General features: G+C 63.0%; 3 protein-coding genes across 5 annotated transcripts in view; 2 read left to right on the top strand and 1 right to left on the bottom strand.

The window, feature by feature from the left end:
* Window positions 1-10,767, top strand: part of SBNO2 (strawberry notch homolog 2) — a 77,465-nt gene extending 66,698 nt beyond the window's left edge. For all 3 annotated transcript variants that reach the window (XM_068156236.1, XM_068156235.1, XM_068156237.1), the window contains 9 exons: window positions 252-360; window positions 639-713; window positions 1,502-1,645; window positions 2,148-2,242; window positions 2,530-2,622; window positions 3,427-3,558; window positions 4,277-4,353; window positions 6,087-6,277; window positions 7,085-10,767. In XM_068156236.1, coding sequence (XP_068012337.1) covers window positions 252-360; window positions 639-713; window positions 1,502-1,645; window positions 2,148-2,242; window positions 2,530-2,622; window positions 3,427-3,558; window positions 4,277-4,353; window positions 6,087-6,277; window positions 7,085-7,836 — 1,668 coding nt within the window. In that variant the 3' untranslated portion in view covers window positions 7,837-10,767. The remainder of the gene's footprint in view (window positions 1-251; window positions 361-638; window positions 714-1,501; window positions 1,646-2,147; window positions 2,243-2,529; window positions 2,623-3,426; window positions 3,559-4,276; window positions 4,354-6,086; window positions 6,278-7,084) is intronic.
* Window positions 10,768-12,639: 1,872 nt separating this feature from the next.
* Window positions 12,640-15,287, bottom strand: GPX4 (glutathione peroxidase 4). The gene is made up of 7 exons (XM_068156256.1): window positions 15,181-15,287; window positions 14,763-14,857; window positions 14,337-14,481; window positions 14,082-14,233; window positions 13,944-13,968; window positions 13,199-13,258; window positions 12,640-12,922 (listed from the first exon to the last, which is right to left on the bottom strand). The coding sequence occupies exons 1-7, from the start codon at window positions 15,244-15,246 to the stop codon at window positions 12,890-12,892; spliced, it is 576 nt and encodes a 191-aa protein (XP_068012357.1). The 5' UTR covers window positions 15,247-15,287; the 3' UTR covers window positions 12,640-12,889.
* A 425-nt stretch (window positions 15,288-15,712) lies between these two features.
* Window positions 15,713-19,516, top strand: POLR2E (RNA polymerase II, I and III subunit E). Its single transcript, XM_068156255.1, has 7 exons — window positions 15,713-15,793; window positions 15,964-16,138; window positions 16,256-16,371; window positions 17,036-17,116; window positions 17,635-17,693; window positions 18,624-18,702; window positions 18,901-19,516. The coding sequence occupies exons 1-7, from the start codon at window positions 15,737-15,739 to the stop codon at window positions 18,964-18,966; spliced, it is 633 nt and encodes a 210-aa protein (XP_068012356.1). The 5' UTR covers window positions 15,713-15,736; the 3' UTR covers window positions 18,967-19,516.
* The last annotated feature ends 402 nt before the right edge of the window (window positions 19,517-19,918 follow it).

Genomic DNA, 19,918 nt, shown 5'->3' with positions numbered 1-19,918 from the left:
CACCCTGCACGGTCCAGTGCCCAGAACCGGGGCTGGGAGTGGGTTGTGCATCTTGAAGGTGCTTCCACGGGCAGCTGGGATGGGGGCTTGGGCCTCAGCAGGTCCTTGAGGGACAGGGGAGGGCCCTGACACACAGCCAGCAGGCTGCTGGCATCCCTGGGGCTGCTGGCTTCCACCCCAGTGCCACCAGGAGTGCTGTGGCACCCTCAGCACAGGCTCACCCCCCCCGTGGCTCTTGTCTCCTCTCACAGTATGGAGCTAAAGCCCTGGACAGGGTCCTGTCCACCATCCTCAACCACACTGAGAACAGAGTTCCTGTGCCCAAGAGCTATGAGAGAGGTGAAGCTGCCTTTTTCCATGGTAAGGACACCCCCAGCTCTGCAGCTCTCTGCTGCAGCTCCTTGGCTGGGCTGCTGTCAGGGCTGGGCTGCCAAGCAGCAGGTTGGAGGGAGGGAGGGAGCAGCTCCTCTGGCTTTGGCAGCTCAGCAGAGGGTGGCAGGGTGGATGGGGATGAACAGGGCTGGGAGAGACTTGGCTGTGGAGTAGGGAGCAGGGAGGTGTGGAGGGGAAGCAGCTCTGCAGGGAAGCTGGGGGGCAGACAACCCCCAAATGACAGAGGCTGTGCTCTGGTCTTCCAGAAATGAAGCAAGGGCTCATCTCTGTGGGCATCTTCTGCAATCAGACCAAGTATGGCATGGTCTCAGTGGAGAAAGGTTGGTGTCAAGCTCACCCTGCCCAGGGGAGGGGGAAGAAATCAGAGAGCTGAGGGGGCCCTGGCACCATGTGGCTGGAAGAGACCTTTGGAGCTCATCTTAGCCCAGCCTGAGACCCCTCTGGCCACTACCCCCTGTCCCTAGCTGCCATGGCCACAGGCTCCTTCAACACCTCCAGGGCTGGGGACACCACCAGCTCCCTGGGCAGCCTGTGCCAACGGCTGGCACCTCCCTCTGCCCCAGGGCACAGCCTCTGGGGGGGGGGTTTGCTGTGCAGCTGGGGGCAGGGAGTTTGCTTTGAGGGGAGGGTCCTGTAGGCCTTGGCCTCCACCCTGCAGGCCACAGTACCTGCAGCAGCTGCCCAGAGCCTGGAGGAACAGCCCTGGGGCTGCTCTCCTGTGCCTGAGTGCATCTGGAAGGGACTTTGGGTGGCTCCTTGGGTGGGTGGGTGGTTCTGTGGGTGGCTCTCAGGGTGGGTAGCTCATGGGTGGGTGGCTCATTGGGTGGGTGGGTGGCTCATGGGTGGGTGGGTGGCTCATTGGGTGGGTGGGTGGCTCTGTGGGTGGGTGGCTCATGGGTGGGTAGCTCCTGGGTGGATGGGTGGCTCTCATGGGTGGGTGGCTCTCAGGGTGGGTAGCTCATAGGTGGGTGGCTCGTGGGTGGGTGGTTCCATGGGTGGCTCTGTGGGTGGGTAGCTCATGGGTGGGTGGCTCTTGGGTGGGTGGGAGGATGCTGCTGGGCTCCATGGCCAGCTGCACCACACTCCCTGAGCTGCTGTGCCCTTGCAGACTGCTCCATCAGCAAGTTCCTGAACCGCATCCTGGGGCTGGAGGTGGACAAGCAGAACCTCCTCTTCCAGTACTTTTCTGACACCTTTGACTATCTGATTGAGAAGGACAAGAAGGAAGGCAAATATGACATGGGCATCCTAGGTATGGAGAAGGAGAGGGGGCCCAGACCTCTGTGCTGCACCCCTGAGCTCCCTGTTCCCTCCCCCTGCTGCTGGCTCTGCAGCCTGCCCTGTGCCTGTGGCCATCGCTGTGTCCCCACACAGCACAGGGCTTGGACTGCTGGAGGTGGGGCAGCAGGGTTCTGTTTGATAGAGGCATGGAATGGGTAGGAAGGGACTTCCAAGATCATCCAACCCCTTGCCATGGGCAGGGACACCTCCCACCAGCCCAGCTTGCTCAGGGCCTCATCCAGCCTGGCCTTGAGCACTTCCAGGCAGGAGGCAGCCACAGCCTCCCTGGGCAGCCTGGGCCAGGCTCTCCCCACCCTCACTGCCAACAATGTCTTCCTCATCTCCACACTGTCTCCCCTCTCCCAGCTTAAAGCCATTGTCCCTCACCCTGTCCCTCCCAGCCCTTGTCCAAAGTCCCTCCTGGAGCCCCCTCAGGCACTGGGAGCCCTTTCTGATCTGTTCTCCTCCTGCAGATTTGGCCCCAGGAGTGGATGAGATCTACGAGGAGAGCAAGGAGGTCTTCCTGACCCCTGGGCACCCTCAGGATGGGCAGGTTGTCTTTTACAAGGTAGGCAGCCTGCACTCCAGTCTGCTCCAGTGCTTCCCAGCCTGGGGCTGTGAGCTGCTGGCTCCCTGCCCCTGGGCCTTGCTGTCATGTTTGTGTCACACCTGCCTTGGTCAGGAGCAGGTGGCTGCTGCTGGGAGGCAAGGAAAGGCCTTGGCCTGAGGGGCTCAGGGCTGCTGTACCCAGCAGGGCTCTGCCTGGGTCTGGTTCTGGGCTGCAGCAGCACCAAGCTGGTGTTGGGGGTGGGATGTCTGAGCAGTGACAGAGTCCCTCTGCTTGTCCCTCCTCAGATCAGCGTCGACAGAGGCTTGAAGTGGGAGGAGGCTTATGAGAAGTCCTTGAAACTGACAGGATCCCATGATGGCTTCTACCTCTCCCTCAAGGTAGGTCCCTGGGCTCTGCCAAGGTGGCAGCTCAGCTTGGAGGGTGACTCTGCTGTGCCTCTGTGAGGTCCACCTGTGACCTTTGTGCCCAAGGGCATCCTGGCCTGCAGCAGGAGCAGGGAGCTCATCCTGCCCTGTGCTCAGCACTGCTCAGGCCACACCTTGAGTCCTGTGTCCAGTTCTGGGCTCCTCAGGTCAGGAAAGAGGTTGAGCTGCTGGAAGGTGTCCAGAGAAGGGCAAGAAAGCTGGGGAGGGGTCTGGGGCACAGCCCTGTGAGGAGAGGGTGAGGGAGCTGGGGTTGCTTAGCCTGGAGAAGAGGAGGCTCAGGGGAGACCTTCTTGCTCTCTCCAACTGCTTGAAGGGAGGTTGTAGCCAGGTGGGGATTGGTCTCTTCTCCCAGGCAGCCAGCAGCAGAACAAGAGGACACAGTCTCAAGCTGTGCCAGGGCAGGTTCAGGCTGGATGTCAGGAAGAAATTCTTCCCAGCAAGAGAGCTTGGCCATTGGGATGTGCTGCCCAGGGAGGTGGTGGAGTCCCCATCCCTGAAGGTGTTCAGGAAGAGCCTGGCTGAGGCCCTTGGTGCCAGGGTTGAGTTGATCAGATGGTGCTGGGTGAGAGGTTGGACTTGATGACCTCAAAGGTCTTTCCCAACCTGGTTCATTCTGTAGCCTTTTGCTGGGGGCTGGGAGACAGCCTCCAAACACCTCCATCCTGGAGGCTGGTGGTGGTGGTGGGGTTTAGTTTGGAGAGCTGTGGGGCTGGGGCAGGGAAGCTGTGAGCATAACCTGCAGCTCTGCCCCCACAGATGCGAGGCAGCAAGCACACCTGCCTGCTGGCAGAGCAGAGCAGGGGCAAGAACTTCATCCTCTACAAGCCCAACATCGGCAAGCAGAGCCAGCCCGAGAGCCTGGACAGCCTGCAGAAGAAGTACCAGAGGGTAGGTGGAGCTGCAGCGGCTCTCAGCGCTGGGAGGAGCCTCAGGGCTGCCTCTGTGGGAAGGCTTTTGGCTGTAACCCCTTCTGCACTTCTGACTTCCAGCCCTGCAGCAAAGGCTGAGAGAGCTGGGGTGGGTTAGAGCGGAGGAGAGCAGCCTGAGAAGGGATCTTGGTGATGCTGAGAGATGGCTGAAGGGTGGGGGGTAAGGAGGAGGAGCCAGGGCAAGGGGCAAGGAATGCAAACTGGAGCCCCAGGGCAAGGGGCAAGGAATGCAAACTGGAGCCCCAGGGCAAGGGGCAAGGAATGCAAACTGGAGCCCCAGGGCAAGGGGCAAGGAATGCAAACTGGAGCCCCAGGGCAAGGGGCAGTGGATAGAAATGAGCCCAGGAAGTTTCACCTCCACATGAGGAGAAGCTGCTTTGGGGTGAGGCTGCTGGAGGCCTGGAGCAAGCTGCCCAGGCAGGCTGTGGAGTCTCCTCTCTCTGGAGCCTTCCAAGCCCCACCTGGCTGTGCCCCTCTGGGGCCTGCCCTTTGGCAGGAGGGTTGGACTTGATCTGGGCAACCTGGCCTGGTTGAGGATGTCCCTGCTGCCTGCAGGGGGGTTGGACAGATGACCTTTGGAGGTCCCTTCTGGCCCAGACCACTCTGTGCTTCTGTGATTTCAGGGCTTGGCTGCCTGGGGGGGCAGTGGAAGATCTCTCATGCTGTTTCTCCTGCAGGTGCTGCCTGAGGAAGCCAAGAAGCACTGGGAGGATAGTTATGACTTCTCCTTGAAGAACTGCAACCATGCTGCCTGGTAAGGCCCCTGCAGCCCCAGCCTGGCCTGTCCTGCCCTCCCCAGGGCAGAGCTGCTGTTGGGAACAAGGTCCCTGGCCTGGCAGTGGGGGGCAGGCCCATGCTGGGAGGGGAGCATGGGTGAGGGAATCCCTCTCTGCCCAAGGAGCCTGTGCTGACTGGCAGCCCAGGAGGCAAATTCCATCCTGGGCTGCACCCAAAGCAGCATTGCCAGCAGATCCAGAGAGGTGATTCTGCCACTTTGCTCTGCTCTGCTGAGGCCTCAGCTGGAGTGCTGTGTGCAGCTCTGGAGCCCTCAGCATAGGAAGGACCTGGACCTGATGGAGAGGGTCCAGAGGAGAATGCTCAGGGGGTTGGAGCAGCTCTGCTATGAGGACAGGCTGAGGGAGCTGGGGAGAAGAGGAGGCTCCAGGGAGAGCAGCCTGCCAGGACCTGAAGGAGGCTACAAGAAGGATGGGGAAAGTGTTCCCAAAGGCCTGCAGGGACAGCACCAGGGGCAGTGGCTTTAAGCTGGAGCAGAACAGATTTAGATTGGATGTCAGGAACAAGTTCAGCACCAGGAGGGAGGTGGAACACTGCAGCAGGTTGCCCAGGGAGGTGGCTGAGGCTCCTTCCCTGGAGGTATTCAAGGTGAGGCTCAGTGAGGCCCTGGGCAGCCTGATCCTAGTTGGGGATGCCCCTGCTGGCTGCAGGGGGTTGGACTGGATGAGCTTTGTGGGTCCCTTCCAACCCAACCCATGGTATGGTTGTGTGCTGGGGAGCTGGAGGGGGAGCAGCCCTCACCTCTAGCTGGTTCTGCTGTGTGTGCAGACCTTGGGAGGTCCCATCTGGCCTGGACCATTCTCTGATTCTTTGATTGATTGACTCTTTCTCTGATTTCCTTATAGTCTCTCTGAGTCTCCCTCTCTGAGTCTGAGTCTCTCTGAGAGTCTCTCTCCCTCTCGGAGTCTCTCTCTCTCTGAGTCTCCCTCTTGGAGTCTCTCTGAGTCTCTCTCCCTGAGTCCCTCTGAGTCTCTCTCTCCCTCCCTGAGTCTCTCTCTCCCTCCCTGAGTCTCTCTCCCTCCCTGAGTCTCTCTCCCTCCCTGAGTCTCTCTCCCTCCCTGAGTCTCTCTCCCTCCCTGAGTCTCTCTCTCTGAGTCTCCCTCTTGGAGTCTCTCTGAGTCTCCCTCCCTGAGTCTCTCTCCCTGAGTCTCTCTCCCTGAGTCTCTCTCCCTGAGTCTCTCTCTCTCCCTCTCTGAGTCTGAGTCTCCCTCTCTGAGTCTGAGTCTCCCTCTCTGAGTCTGAGTCTCCCTCTCTGAGTCTGAGTCTCTCTCTCTCTCTGAGTCTCTCTCCCTGAGTCCCTCTGAGTCTCTCTCTCCCTCCCCGAGTCTCTCTCCCTCCCCGAGTCTCCCTCTCTGAGTCTCCCTCTTGGAGTCTCTCTGAGTCTCAATCCCTCTCTGAGTCTCCCTCTTGGAGTCTGAGTCTCAATCCCTCTCTGAGTCTGTCTCTCTGAGTCTCTCTCTCTCCCTCTCTCTCTCCCTCTCTGAGTCTGAGTCTCTCTCTCTCTCTCTGAGTCTCCCTTTTGTAGTCTCTCTGAGTCTCTCTCTCTCTGAGTCTCTCTCACTGTTGGAGTCTCCCTTTTGGAGTCCCTCTGAGGGTCTCCCTCTCAGAGTCTCTCAGAGTCTCTCAGAGTCTCCCTCTGAGTCTGTCTCTCTGCTCCCCTGCCTGGCTGGCGGGGCGCTGTTTGTGCCTCAGGAACAAGCCCTGCAGGCTGGTGCAGGAGGGCAAGGAGTGCCTGCAGGGGCTGCGGCTGCGGCACTACTACATGCTGTGCGGGGCCCTGCTGCGCGTCTGGGGCCGCATCGCCGCCCTCATGGCCGACGTCACCAGCAGCAGCTACCTGCAGATCGTCCGCCTCAAGACCAAGGAGAAGAAGAAGCAAGTGGGTGAGTGAGCTGCTGGGGCAGCCTTGGGCAGGAGGAAGCGGGGCTCCAGCTGCCCCCCTGGCCAGGCAGCGTGGGGGCAGCCGCCCCTGAGAGTGACCCCTGGGGAGGGAGGGAGGGAGGGAGGAGGGGACCTGCGCTCCCCTGCCCTGCCCTGCCCCACAGACTGAGTCTGTGTCTGCTGGAGGCTGGGAGCCAGGCCTGAGCTGTGCCCCTCTGTGGAGCTGCTTTGGTTCTGGTTGCAGCCCCATCCCCTGCTGGGTGAAGCAGGCTGCTGGGACTGGGCTTGGCAGAAGGGCCCCAGAGCTGCCACCCATCCCCTCTGTGTCTCTCCCCCCCATCCCCTCTGTGTCTCTCCCCCCTATCCCCTCTGTGTGTCTGCCCCCTATCCCCTCTGTGTCTCTCTCCCCCCATCCCCTCTGTGTCTCTCCCCCCCCCATCCCCTCTGTGTCTCTCCCCCCCCATCCCCTCTGTGTCTCTCCCCCCCCATCCCCTCTGTCTCTCCCCCCCCATCCCCTCTGTGTCTCTCCCCCCCCCATCCCCTCTGTGTCTCTCCCCCCCCCATCCCCTCTCTGTCTCCCCCCCTATCCCCTCTGTGTCTCCCCCTATCCCCTCTGTGTCTCCCCCTATCCCCTCTGTGTCTCCCCCCCCATCCCCTCTGTGTCTCCCCCCCATCCCCTCTGTGTCTCCCCCCCATCCCCTCTGTGTCTCCCCCTATCCCCTCTGTGTCTCCCCCCCTATCCCCTCTCTGTCTCCCCCCTATCCCCTCTGTCACTCCCCTCCCCACTGATGCCCTCTGCCCTCCCCCAGGCATAAAGATCCCCGAGAGCTGCGTCCGCAAGGTGCTGGAGGAGCTGAAGCAGATGGATGAGAACGTCAAGAGGAAGCACAGCCTCCTGCTGCAGGCCCAGGAGCAGGGCCCGCACTTCCCCCTGCCCCTGCCCCTCCTGCCCCAGCCCCTGGACCTCACCCAGCCGGGGCCCGGCCTCCCCGCCCTGCCCAGGCACTCCCTGCGCCAGGAGGAGATCCTGGACCTGACCTACAGCCCCCCCGGCAGCAGCGTTCCCGAGGCGGTGATGAACCCCGAGCCCAGTGCCTTGTGCTTCCCCCCGGAGCCCCTGCTCCAGCCACACCAGCAGCACTCGATGCCCTTCGGCTTCGGGCACCACTCTGCCTTCGACGGCCCAGCCCCGGGCCTGGAGGGGACCCTCCCCCGGCAGGAGCAGCACCTCCCCCGGCAGGAGCAGCACCTCCCCCGGCAGGAGCAGCACCTCCCCCGGCAGGAGCAGCACCTCCCCCGGCAGGAGCAACACCTCCCCCGGCAGGAGCACCTCCCCCGGCAGGAGCAACACCTCCCCCGGCCGCCCCAGGGACCTCTGCAGGCCCTGCAGCAGCAGCAGCAGCTGCAGCAGGAGGATTTTGTCCAGCAGGATGGGAACATCAACTTTAGGGAGATCCTGGAGGACATGCTCAGGACGTTCACTGGACCCCCCCAGGAGAACCTGCTGCCCCAGGAGCGCCAGAGTGTGATCCAGTTCAGTGGAGCCTTCCCTGACTTCTGAGAGCCCAGCCCCTGGGCTGCAGCCCCTGCAGAGCCACAGCCTCCAGGGCAGAGGTGAGAGCTGGGGGAGGCCTCAGCTTTTCTGCTGGCTTGGACTGGTCCTTTTCTGGCTTAGAGGGAAGAGGAAAAAACCACCCAACCCCCCAGCCCCAAAACCCACCCACCCAAACCCCCCACCCTCTAGCTCCTGGTGAAAGCAAAGTTTATTTATATCTCCTGTCCTGCCAGGCCTGTGGAGGTTTGTGGGCACCATGCCCAGGGGGGCAGTGCAGGTCCAGCTGCTCTGGGCTGATGCTCTCTGCTGTGTTCGAGTCCTGCTCCAAGGTTGGTGCCCAGGGAGGACCCAAGGGAGATGTCCTCTCCTCTGTGCCCTTCCCCCTGCAGACTACTGACTTCCCCAGCTGGGGCCTGCCCTCCCCAGCCCTCCAGCCCAGAGCTCTGCAGCTGCTGCCCCCCCTCCCAAGCTGGGCAGGGGCATCTCTGGTGTCCAAAATGTCCCTGGGGTGCTGCTGGTCCATTACTGAAGGGTGAGAGCTCAGTTCCACCCCACCCCCCAGGAGCTGCCTGACCAAACTCTGTCTGCCTTGGCTGCTGCCAGCTCCTCACAGCCCTGCTGTGGAAGCACAGAAACATTCAGGTTGGCAAAGACCCTCAGGATCCCCAGGCCCAACCTTGAGCCTGCTCTGGAGGGCTGGGCCTGAAGGCAGGGTGAAGGGGAGGGAATGGTTGTCCCCAAGGAGTCCTCTCTGGCCCTCTGTGCAGGGCTGAGCAGGCACAGCTGAGAGAAGCAGAACTGACTGTGCCTGCCCTGCCCTCCCCAGGAGGGGACAGGGACCCTCTGGGGCTGCCTGGGACCCACAGGGGAGGGAGGGCAGGAGGGCTGCACCCCCACTGCTGGCAGAGCTGGTGGCTTTGTGGGAGCTCAGCCCTGCTGGGACCACAGGGGATGCCCTGGGGCAGAGGGACTCTGTCCCATCAGCCTGTCCTGCACTTTAGCCCTGCCAGGCTGCTGTGGCTGCCTGTGCTTTGGCCAGCTTCCTGCTGTCCTTGTCCCCTGGCTCTGCAGGGCTTGTCCTTGGCTGGGCCTTGGACACAGCCCCAGGTGCCCAGACCTGGGCCAGCCCTGCCTGCTGCTGCCCTTGGGTGAAGCTGCTCCCAAAGGGAGGATTTCCCTGGTGGGCAGCACTTTGGCTGCTCCTGCTGCAAACCAAAGAGCAAAGTTCTGCTTTGCAAACACTGCCCCAGGCACCTCTGCCACCAGCCCTGTGCCCCCCCAGCTGCCACCAGCCCTGTGCCCCCCAGCTGCCACCAGCCCTGTCCCAGCAGCGTCTCACCTCGGCAGGTCCGTGGGAAACTTCCTTCTCTCTCTCCCTGCTCTCAGCTGGAGCCTGGCAGGAAGCTGCCTGCTGCTGCCAACCCTCCAGCCCTGGCAGCTCCTCCTCAAGCTCCACTCTGCTCTTTTTCTGTTGCTTTTCCTTTTCTTTTCCTCTGCTTCACATCTTCAAGGTATGTCCAAACCTGGCCTCAGGATGTTACCAGGGCAGGACCTTGCCTGGCTGGCCCAGCCTGGCCTTAGAGGGTGCCTGGGGAGGAGGCTCCAGCCAGGAGAGGCTTCAGCTGGGGGAGGTTCAGGCTGGACAGGGCTGGAGCTTCACAGTGGCATCTTCTCCTCCAGGCAGAGAGCCTTGCCTGCTCCTGTGGCCCCCTCCAGGGCTCAGGGCCTGGCTGAGCTCCCTGCTTGCTGCTGGGAAGGGCTTTGGGTCGTTGCTCCTGGGGTCCCTGCTGCTGGGAGCTGCCTCCCCTGGCGGGGCAGGCCCAAGGACCTGCCCTGCGTGATGCCTGCGGGGGCTCAGCTTGGGGCTCACACTGCTCCCTGCCCCTCCTCTGGGGGGGCTTCTCCTTAACCCCCACCCCTCCCCAGCTGGCACCTACCCCCCTCCAGCCCCACCCCCCCCCTTGGAGGGCTCTTTCCTCCTTACCTCAGAGCAGACACCAAAGAGCTGGGAGCTGTTCCCCCCGCGCAGAGCCAGGCTCCCCCTGGCCCCTTCCCCACGCAGCCTCCCCCTCTCCTGAAGCCCCTTCTCCACGCAGCCTCCCCCTCTCCTGAAGCCCCTTCCCAGCCCCTGCAGCTGTCCCACCTCCTGCCTCTGGCCACTTGCTGGATTTCCAGCAGGGTGTCAGGGTGGAGGAAGGAAGAGAGGAAAGGACTTGGTGGGAGGGGGTGGTGGGGTGGGGAGGGGAAAACCCATTTCAGAGAAGCTTCAAACTCAGGAACCAGGAGGAGGATTCCTCCTCCCCCAGCCACATCTCTGCCAGAGCTTCCCCCTCTGCCTTCCTTGCCATGCTAGAACAAACCAAATGAATATGCAACCCCCCCCCCACCCCTCCCTCCCCTTCCTCTCCTTTCTGGAAGGGCAGAGAGCACCTTGGAGGAAGCCTTTCCCCCCTCCCCTCCTTCCTCCCCCCTCCTCTGTTGCTGTTTCTCTCTCTTTTTTTCTGGTGTGTGTGTGTGTGTGTGTGTCAGGGTTTAATAATATGCAAGGAGAAGTCCTTGAACTAAATTATTCTGCAGTTGTCCTACTGATTGTTTGGATTTTTGTGTTTTTAAAGGAGTTCCCTTTTTATTTTGGGCCTCTTTTGGGGGGTTTTTTATCTCCCCCCCCCCTCCTCCTCCCTTCTCCTCTTTTGTTGTTGGCACTTTTTTTCCCCTCACCCCTGCTTGTTCTCTGCCTGGTTTTATTTCTATGTGTATTTATAATGAATGGAGATGTATATATGTAAAGAGATTGGGGAGGGGGAGGAAGAGGAGGAAGAAGAGGAGGGAAGGGTTTTGGGGGGGGTGGGGTTGTTTTTATTTTAGCCTATGTGCCTTGGACTAAGAATTCCTCAATTTTCTACTTGCCTCAGAAGGAGTTTGTGGTGTGGTTGGTGTTGGTTGGTTCATTCTGCTCAGTAAAACACCAAGGAAGCCACCCAGGAGGTTGGGCTCTGAGGCCCAGCTCTGTGTCTAGCCCCAGAGGTGTAAATATCCCAAACCCCCCTCCCCCCCCCCCACCAGGGTCTCCCAGCTGGGACTCACAGAACTGTCAGGGTTGGAAGGGAGCTCAAGGCTCAGCCAGCTCCAACCCCCCCCCCCCCCGCCATGGGCAGGGACACCTCACACCACAGCAGGTTGCTCACAGCCACTTCCAACCCCCCCTGCCATGGACAGGGACACCTCACACCACAGCAGGTTGCTCACAGCCACTTCCAACCCCCCCTGCCATGGACAGGGACACCTCACACCACAGCAGGTTGCTCACAGCCACTTCCAACCCCCCCTGCCATGGACAGGGACACCTCACACCACAGCAGGTTGCTCACAGCCACTTCCAACCCCCCCTGCCATGGACAGGGACACCTCACACCACAGCAGGTTGCTCACAGCCACTTCCAACCCCCCTGCCATGGGCAGGGACACCTCACACCACAGCAGGTTGCTCACAGCCACTTCCAACCCCCCCTGCCCTGGGCAGGGACACCTCACACCACAGCAGGTTGCTCACAGCCACTTCCAACCCCCCCTGCCCTGGGCAGGGACACCTCACCCCACAGCAGGTTGCTCACAGCCCACATCCAGCCTGGCTGCAAACACCTCCAGGCAGGAGGCTTCCACCACCTCCCTCCTGCAGCCCCTGGCTCATTCACAGGCTTGAGCCTGTCCTTGGCAGGCAGAGGATTGGTCCTGGAGCCTGCCTGGGCTCTGCCCTTCCCTGTGGCTGCTCCCCCCCCCCAGCTCTGCTGGGGCAAAGCACAGATAAAGAAGCTGTTGTTGAGGCTCTTTCCAGCACATTCCTGCAGCAGCAGCAGCTGGGACAGCTGCCCCAGGCCAGCCTGGCCTTGCTGTGTGCCTGGGGGAGGTGGGGGAGCCCCAGAGGATCCCAGCAGAGCTGCCTCCCCCCTGCACAGGTGGGGGCAGTGCTGAAGGTCACAGGGAGAGCAAATGGGGCTGGAGGGCACCTCCCCAACCCATCCTGCCTGCCCTGGGGGTGAGCTCTGGGCAGGCTGGAGCAGGATCCTCCCAGCATACTTGATGGCTTGTAGAGGGGGTCAGCCTTGGGGGGTGCTCAGCCACGACCCTCAGGCTCTTCCCCACTGCACTCCTGGCCCCACATTGAGGGCAGGGCTCCCCATGGGGGTGGTCAGGGGGACTCTGGGTGTTAAGGAGAGACTCAGCACCTCCCCCAGCCCTTGGGGAGAGCAGCAGATCACCTCTGAACCATGAGCTGTCTGTGCCCAAGGGAAACACCGACCCTGTGTCAGCCTGGCCAGACAGGGCTGTGGCCTCGACAAGCACCAACAACCCCCAGCTGAGGGGCAGAGAGGCACCCAGGGGACACCTCTGGGGCTCCAGGAGGTTTCACCCTGCCCCAACATGACTGGCTTGATGTTTCCCAGGTGCTGCTGGCCCTGGCTTGCACCACTGCTGGAACCATCCCCAGGCTGGGGGTGGTATCGGGGCCTGGGGGGGATGCACCCAGCCAGGGCCTTCTGCTGTGCATGGAGGAAAACAACTCCATTGCCTCATCAGGGCAGCTGCCTGCTGCTCAGGGCAAGGAAGGAGCCTGGAGCACAGCAGCACCTTCCTCCTGCTCCAGCTTTCCCCCCACTGGGGGATTTGTGTGCAACCCCCCCCCCCGCACTAAGGAGGATTATCCCTGCTCAGGGGCTGCTCAGCCCTTGCATAAGGTCTTAGCTCCTCTGCAAAGCTCCAGGCTCCCCCCAGGAGCAGATCCAGCCCCTTCCACCACTCCACTCCAGCCACCACTTCTACTGTCTTTTATTGCCAGGGGTCTGTGAGGTGCCAGCTCTGTGCCTGCAGCAGGGGCAGCCCAGCAGCGCCTGCAGGCCCTGGGAAGCCTCCTCCCAGCAGCTGCACGCCAGGATCTTCAGGTCTTGCCTCACCAGCAGGCTGGCTTGAAGGCAGACCGTCATGGGGGCTGGCTGAGGAGGCTCCAGGGGCAGCAGGAGAGCTGCTGGGCCGAGGGCACAGCACAGGCAGGAGGGCAGCAGGACTACAGGTAGGCAGGCAGGTCCTTCTCAATCACCTGTGGGAAGGAGAGGAGAACATCACTGCCCAGGAAACGTGCCCAGAGCTCCCTTGGTCACACCCCAGAGGGGCTGCTTGGAACCAGCTACCCACCAGGTGCTGGGCACCCACTTCCCTGGGGGGAGGAGAGCAGAGATGTGCCAAGGGAGCCTGCCCTGGCACAGAGCTCAGTGCCTCTTTGTTTCTCCGCTGCAGGGAGCTGCCCCCCCCTGCCACACTGCCCCTTCTGCCCTGCCTCAGGCAGGGCTGTACCCACCCCCCCAGCAGCACTTACAGAGGGATCCTCCATGGGGCTGTACCTCTTCACCACTTGGCCCTCCCGGTTAATGAGGAACTGTGGGAGGGAAGAGCAGCCCCCAGTGAGCAGCTCCAGCGGGAGCAGGGCCTCTGCAGCCCCCTGGGAGCAGCCCCAGCGGGAGCAGGGCCTCTGCAGCCCCCAGTGAGCAGCTCCAGCAGAAGCAGGGCCTCTGCAGCCCCCTGGGAGCAGCCCCAGCGGGAGCAGGGCCTCTGCAGCCCCCAGTGAGCAGCCCCCAGCTGGAGCAGGGCCTCTGCAGCCCCCAGCTGGAGCAGGGCCTCTGCAGCCCCAGGGGGTGCTGAGGGTGGGGCTGGGCTAGGGCAGAGCCAGTTCATGGGGCTGCAGCCCCTGGCAGCCTGGCTGCTCCTTCAGCTGGTTACTGCTGTGCTGGGGCAGGGCTGGAGGGAACCAGGCTATGGGCTCAGGGGTCTCCAGGATAGGGATGCAGAGACCCAGGCTATGGGCTCCTGGGGGTCTCCAGGATAGGGATGCAGAGAACCAGGCTATGGGATCCTGGGGGTCTCCAGGACAGGGATGCAGAGAACCAGCCTAGGGCTAGAAAGACTCAGGCTCTGGGAGTTCCAGCACAGGGCTAGAGCCCCTCAGGATCCTTCTAACCCTCCCTCCCCTCCATGATCACCACACAAAGCAGAGCCCATGCTGAGGATCCCTCCAACATCCTCCATCCCCCCAAAGGCACAGCCCAGGCACAGCTGCATCCTACCTTAGTGAAGTTCCATTTTATTGCACTGGGGGAGAGAGAGAGAGAAAGAAAAGGAAGAAAAAAAGGAAGTTAGACTGGGGCAGGAAAAAAACCACAACCTCCTTGCCCAGAGCTGCCCCCTGCTTGCCCCACACTCACTTGCCCAGGGTGCCTCTGCCCTTGGGCTGCTCCTTCATCCACTTCCAGAGGGGGTGGGCGCTGTCCCCGTTGACATCGATCTTGCTGAACATGTCGAACTTCACACCGTAGCTTGCAGCAAAAGCCTTAATCTGAGCGTTGTCCCCGGGCTCCTGGGGAAGGCAACAGCCAGAGCCCCTCCGTCAGCCGTCCCTGCGCTCCCGCCGAGCTCTCGGCCCCCTCCCCGCCCCCTCCCCGCGCCCCTCCCCCCCGTACCTGCTTTCCAAACTGGTTGCAGGGAAAGCCCAGGATGCGTAAACCCTTCTCAGCGTATCGGGCGTGCAGATCAACAAGCTGAGTGTAGTTTACTGGGGTCTTCCCTCATTTGGAAGCCACGTTGGTGATGATGCAGACATCGCCTCTGCAAGAGGGGGGCGGGGGGATCAGCGCCCTCTCACCCCGCCGGCGGCGGGGCTGGAAGGTGCCGATAAACAAGGAGCTCTCCCGGGTTACGCAATCCATTGTCCCACTGCGACTTAATCACCGCTCCAAGGTCCGCTAAGCCCCAGTTCCACCCCGGGGGCTTTTACAGCCCCGTTCCCCCCCGCGCCGGGGCCCTCTGAGCGCCGTTCTCCACCCCCCGCCCCGGGGCCCTCGGTCTCCCGCCCCAGAGCCGATCGATGCTCAGCGCCTCCCTCCTACCGGTACTTCTCCAGGGAAACGTCGTTGCCGTCGATGTCCAGGGCGTGAAAGTCATAGATGGCCTTGGCCGAGCGCCAGTCCTCCGCCTGGGCACACTGCGGGGCACCGGGACACGCCGTCAGCGGCGGCCGCGGCCCTCCCGTCCCCGGTGTGTCCCTTCCGACCCGGGGAAAGCCCCGCAGCCACCCACCTCGCAACCGCCGGCCCCGCACAGGCAGCAATCAGCTTCACACCGGCGGCTCGGTGCCTCCCACCCCCCAGCTGCCGGTGACTGCCTACGCTTCGCCTCCCCGGGCTCGTCGGCCCCCAGGTCAGGCCCAAGCCCCCGCCTCACGGCCGCAGCCCCACCAAACCCCGGCCAGCAGCCGGCAGCGCCGGTAGCTCCGGTAGCCCCCGGGCCCAGCCGAGCCTCACTCACCATGCTCCGGACTGAGCCCCGCACCACTGCCGCTGCTCCGCACAGAAGCGCCCGGCCCCAACCCATCGCGCCCCGCCGCCTCCACCAATCCTCGGCCTGGACACTGGGAGGCACCGCCCCTTGTGGCCGCGCAACCGCTCAGCGCGCAGAGAGGCGTGTCCGGCGGGATGATTGATGGAAAGCTGACCAATGAAAGGGCGGGGGAGGCGGGACTACTACTGCAGTGTTTATCGGTGATGCGGGGGAGAGCCGGGGGCGAGGGTCAGCATGGATGAACCTGGGGGTCCCAGGGGTCCTGCTCCCCGCGGTGCTCATTGCCATCCTGACCAGTCCCAGGATTGCGGCTTGGTCCGCTCCGGGCCGCTGAGAATCGCGCAACGGCGCCGGGTGACAAAATCCCACCCCGGCGAGCGGCAACCAAGGCGGCGGCGCGCAGCAGCCTACAGCTCCCAGCAGCCCCTGGGGCTGAGGCCCCCGAGGCCGCCCTGTGGCCGGCAGCGACTGCGCGATCAGGCAGCGGCGCGGGCAGCCCGCGGGGACCTCGGCGAGGCACGGCATGGACGACGAGGAGGAGACGTACCGGCTGTGGAAGATCCGCAAAACCATCATGCAGGTGCGGGCCGAAGGGCCTGGCCGCGCCCGCACCGGGGCCGGGACCGCCGGGGCAGCCAGCCCCGGGGCAGCGGGGGGGCTGCGCATCGGCCCGGCCCCGGGGCGGTGACCGGCCCGGCCCCGCCAGGCCTGGCCCCGTGCCCTGACCTGATCTGGGGGTGCTCTCGGCAGCTCTGTCACGACCGGGGCTACCTGGTGACCCAGGATGAGCTGGACCAGACGCTGGAGGAGTTCAAGGCGCAGTTCGGCGAGAAGCCCAGCGAGGGCCGGCCCCGGCGCACCGACCTGACGGTGCTCGTGGCTCACAACGACGACCCCACCGACCAGATGTTCGTCTTCTTCCCCGGTGAGCGGCGCTGCCTGCCCGCGGGGGGCGGGAGCGGGGGGCGAGGCTCGGCTTTGCCATAGCGGAGTCGGGGCGGGGAGGCGCGCTGTAACCCCCGGGGGCTGTCTCCTTCCCCAGAGGAGCCCAAGGTTGGGATCAAGACCATCAAGATGTACTGCCAGAGGATGCAGGAGGAGAACATCACCCGGGCACTGATCGTGGTGCAGCAAGGGATGACCCCCTCGGCAAAGCAGGTGGGAGGGAAGGGAAGGGAAGGGAAGGCAGCAGCAGAGGCAGGCAGGGGCACTGTGCTCCACGGGGGGGTTGCCTCTCGGTTTTTCAGCGCTGCTTGGGGTAGATAAAAGCCAAGGATGTCTCCTTTTGCTCAAGCCCTCTGCACTGCAGGGCAGGCTGCTGCTTCACAGCAAAGTGTAGTTCATAGTATCACAGCATCAGTCAGGGGTGGAAGGGACCACAAGGATCAGCCAGCTCCAACCCCCCTGCCACGGGCAGGGACACCCCACACTAGATCAGCCTGGCCACAGCCTCATCCAGCCTGGGCTTAAACACCTCCAGGGACAGGGCCCCAACCACCTCCCTGGACAACCCATTCCAGGGCTTCACCACTCTCCTGGGGAAGAACTTCCTCCTCCCCTCCAGCCTGAATCTCCCCACCTCCAGCTTCATTCCATTCCCCCTAGTCCTGTCACTACTATTTGGTCAGCACAGCTGCTTCTGGCTCCACAAGAGCAGCTGAGGGGAGGGGAAAGGGGATGGTGCTCCTGGATGGGTCTGTGCCTGCCTGGCTGCATCTGTGTGAGCATCCCTGTCTTGAATCCACCCCTGCAGGGCAGCTCTGAGCACAGGCAGGGCTGCCCCAGGGCAGTGCTGCCCCCTGACTGACTTTCCCCCACCCAGTCCCTGGTGGATATGGCTCCCAAATACATCCTGGAGCAGTTCCTGCAGCAGGAGCTGCTGATCAACATCACTGAGCATGAGGTGAGCTGTGGTGGGCAGGGGGAGGTGGTCAGAGCAGTGCTGAGCTGTGGCTCCAGCTGAGGAGAGGCTGTGAGGGAGCTGGGGGGGAGCTTGGCCTGGGGAAGGGGAGGCTGAGGGGAGACCTCATTGCTCTCTGCAGCTCCCTGGAAGGAGGTTACAGAGGGATGAGGGTTGGGGTTGGGCTCTTCTCCTTAGGATCAGCTGATGGAGGGAGAGGAACTGGCCTGGAACTGTGCCAGGGGAGGCTTAGATTGGGGATGAGGAACAACTTCTTAGCTGGCAGAGTGGCCAGGGCTTGGCACAGGCTGCCCAGGGAGGTGGTGGAGCCTCCATCCCTGTGGCCATGGCACTTGGGGCCGTGGTTTGGTGGCAGGGTTGGGCTGAAGGTTGGGTTTGATGCCCTCAGAGGACTTTCCTAACCTTTACAACTCTGTGAAGCTCTTTTCTGTGTTACCAATGTGCTGCTCCTCCCTCCCTGGGGGTCTGATCTTTGCCCTCTCTCTCCCTGCTGGTGGCAGCTGGTCCCAGAGCACGTTGTGATGACAAAGGAAGAAGTCACTGAGCTCCTGGCCAGATAGTATCCTTGGTTTGTTCCTTCCCTTCCTGCCTGGGTGTGAGGTCTGCTGGCTCTAGGCCTGGGAGTGCAAACATCCTGCAGGCAGCCCTTGGCAGTGTGCAGCCTGGGGGAGAGGAGGCTGAGGGGAGGCCTCCCTGCAGCTCCCTGAGAGGAGGCTGCAGGAGGTGGGGGTTGGGCTTTGGTCACAAGCAGCAAGTCACAGGGCAAGGGGAAGCAGCCTCAGGCTGCAGCAGGGGAGGTTCAGGTTGGATATGAAGAGGAACTTCATCTCCCAAAGGCTTGTCAGGGCCTGGCCCAGGCTGCCCAGAGCTCCCCAGCCCTGGAGGCCTCTCAGAGCCCTGGGGCTGTGGTGCTGAGGGCTGTGGTTTGGCAGTGCTGGGTGGAGGCTTGGCTTTGATGATCTGAAAGGCTTCTTCCAGCCCAAACCAATTCCCTGGTTCTGTGCTCTGCCTGGGAGGGGGCCCCCAGCTTTGTGCTGAGCCCCCCAGCTTTGTGCTGAGCCCCCCAGCTTTGTGCTGGCTCTCCCCCCTGTGCTGAGCCCCCCAGCTTTGTGCTGAGCCCCCCAGCTTTGTGCTGAGCCCCCCAGCTTTGTGCTGAGTGTGCCCCCTGTGCTGAGCCCCCCCAGCTTTGTGCTGAGCCCCCCAGCTTCGTGCTGGCTCTCCCCCCTGTGCTGAGCCCCCCAGCTTCGTGCTGGCTCTCCCCCCTGTGCTGAGCTCCCCACCTTTGTGCTGGGTGTCCCCCCTGTGCTGAGCCCCCCAGCTTTGTGCTGGCTCTCCCCCCTGTGCTGAGCCCCCCAGCTTTGTGCTGGCTCTCCCCCCTGTGCTGAGCCCCCCAGCTTTGTGCTGGCTCTCCCCCCTGTGCTGAGCCCCCCCCTCTGCCCCTGCTGCCAGCTGCTCTGCTCAGCTTGCTCCTCCTTGACCCCCTGCACAGCAAGCTGAGGGAGAACCAGCTGCCCAGGATCCAGGCTGGGGACCCTGTGGCCAGATACTTTGGCATCAAGCGTGGCCAGGTGAGGAGCAGGGCCTGGGGCAGTGCCCAGGGGGCAGGGTGGGGAGGGAGACTCCCTGCAGCCTCTGGGGGGGCAGGGGAGGTCTCTCTGCCTCTGCTGGGGGACCCTTGCCTGGGGGGTGGCAGTGACAGCCCCAGCTGAAGGGGCTCAGCACTGGCAGGGGCCCCCAGCTCCACTGCCTCCCTGTGGCCCTTGCAGGTGGTGAAGATCATCAGGCCCAGCGAGACCGCAGGACGCTACATCACCTACAGGCTGGTGCAGTGAGCCAGGGCTCCTGGCTGAGGCTCAGCACCTCTGCCTCTGGGCCTGCTCTGGCCCTTCCCAGGGCCTGCCTGCAGGGCAAGATGCTCTCAGAGCAAGTGGCTCGTGGAGGGAACCACTGACAAAGGCCCAGGGCAGGGCCAGGCTCCCCTGGCCTCCTGCCTCAGCTCCACATCTCCACTTCTCCCTCCTCCAGGTGTGGAGGAGCTGTGTGACACCTCCTGCCCCTCCCCTCCACCAGCAGCTCCCTGCTGCTCTGCAGAGCCCTGCCAGGAAGAGTCTCTGCCTGTGCTGCCTCTCCACTTTGGCCTCATTCCCTGCTTCCCAGCCTGGGCTGTGCTCTCACCTCTCACTCCTCGTGGAGGACTCAAGCCATGGAAGCCACTTGGAGCAGCAGCAGTGTGGAGGGAGGAGGAGGCTGGAGGAGGCCTTTGCTGCCTTGCTTTCTAGGACCTTGTGTTTAATAAAGGTTTGTGCTCTGCCTGCCCCTCCCTGGGAGGGCCTCCTGCAGCCTGACCTTGGGCCACGGCCTGTGGGGCTCAGCCACATCCTACCCTGCTGATCCTGTTCAGATCATTGTGCTGCTGAGGCTCTGCTGCAGCCAGGAGCTCAGCCTGCAGAGCCCTGACCTGCAGAGCTGCTGCTGCTGCAGCTCCCCCACTTCCTCCCTGCCCCTCCCCCTCCCTCCCTGCTGCTTCCCTCCTGCCTTCACTGTGAGACCTTGAGAGCCTCCTCTGACTCTTGAGGTTGCAGAGAGACCTTTGAGCTCCTCCAGTCCAAGCTCTCACCCAGAGCTCCCAGCTGCTGCTCAGACACCAGCACTGCAGCACCTCCCTCAGCACCACCTCTGCAGGCCCCCTCCAGGGGTGGGGACTCCACCACCTCCCTGGGCAGCCTCTGCCACTGCCTGAGGGCCTTTGCTGGGCAGAAATCCTTCCTCAGGTGCTGGGAGCAG

Source organism: Melanerpes formicivorus, unplaced genomic scaffold (assembly GCF_026170545.1).
Source record: "Melanerpes formicivorus ecotype bairdi unplaced genomic scaffold, bMelFor1.0.p_v2 SCAF_34, whole genome shotgun sequence".
Taxonomy (NCBI): domain Eukaryota; kingdom Metazoa; phylum Chordata; class Aves; order Piciformes; family Picidae; genus Melanerpes; species Melanerpes formicivorus.
This window is presented reverse-complemented; position numbering and strand designations above follow the sequence as displayed.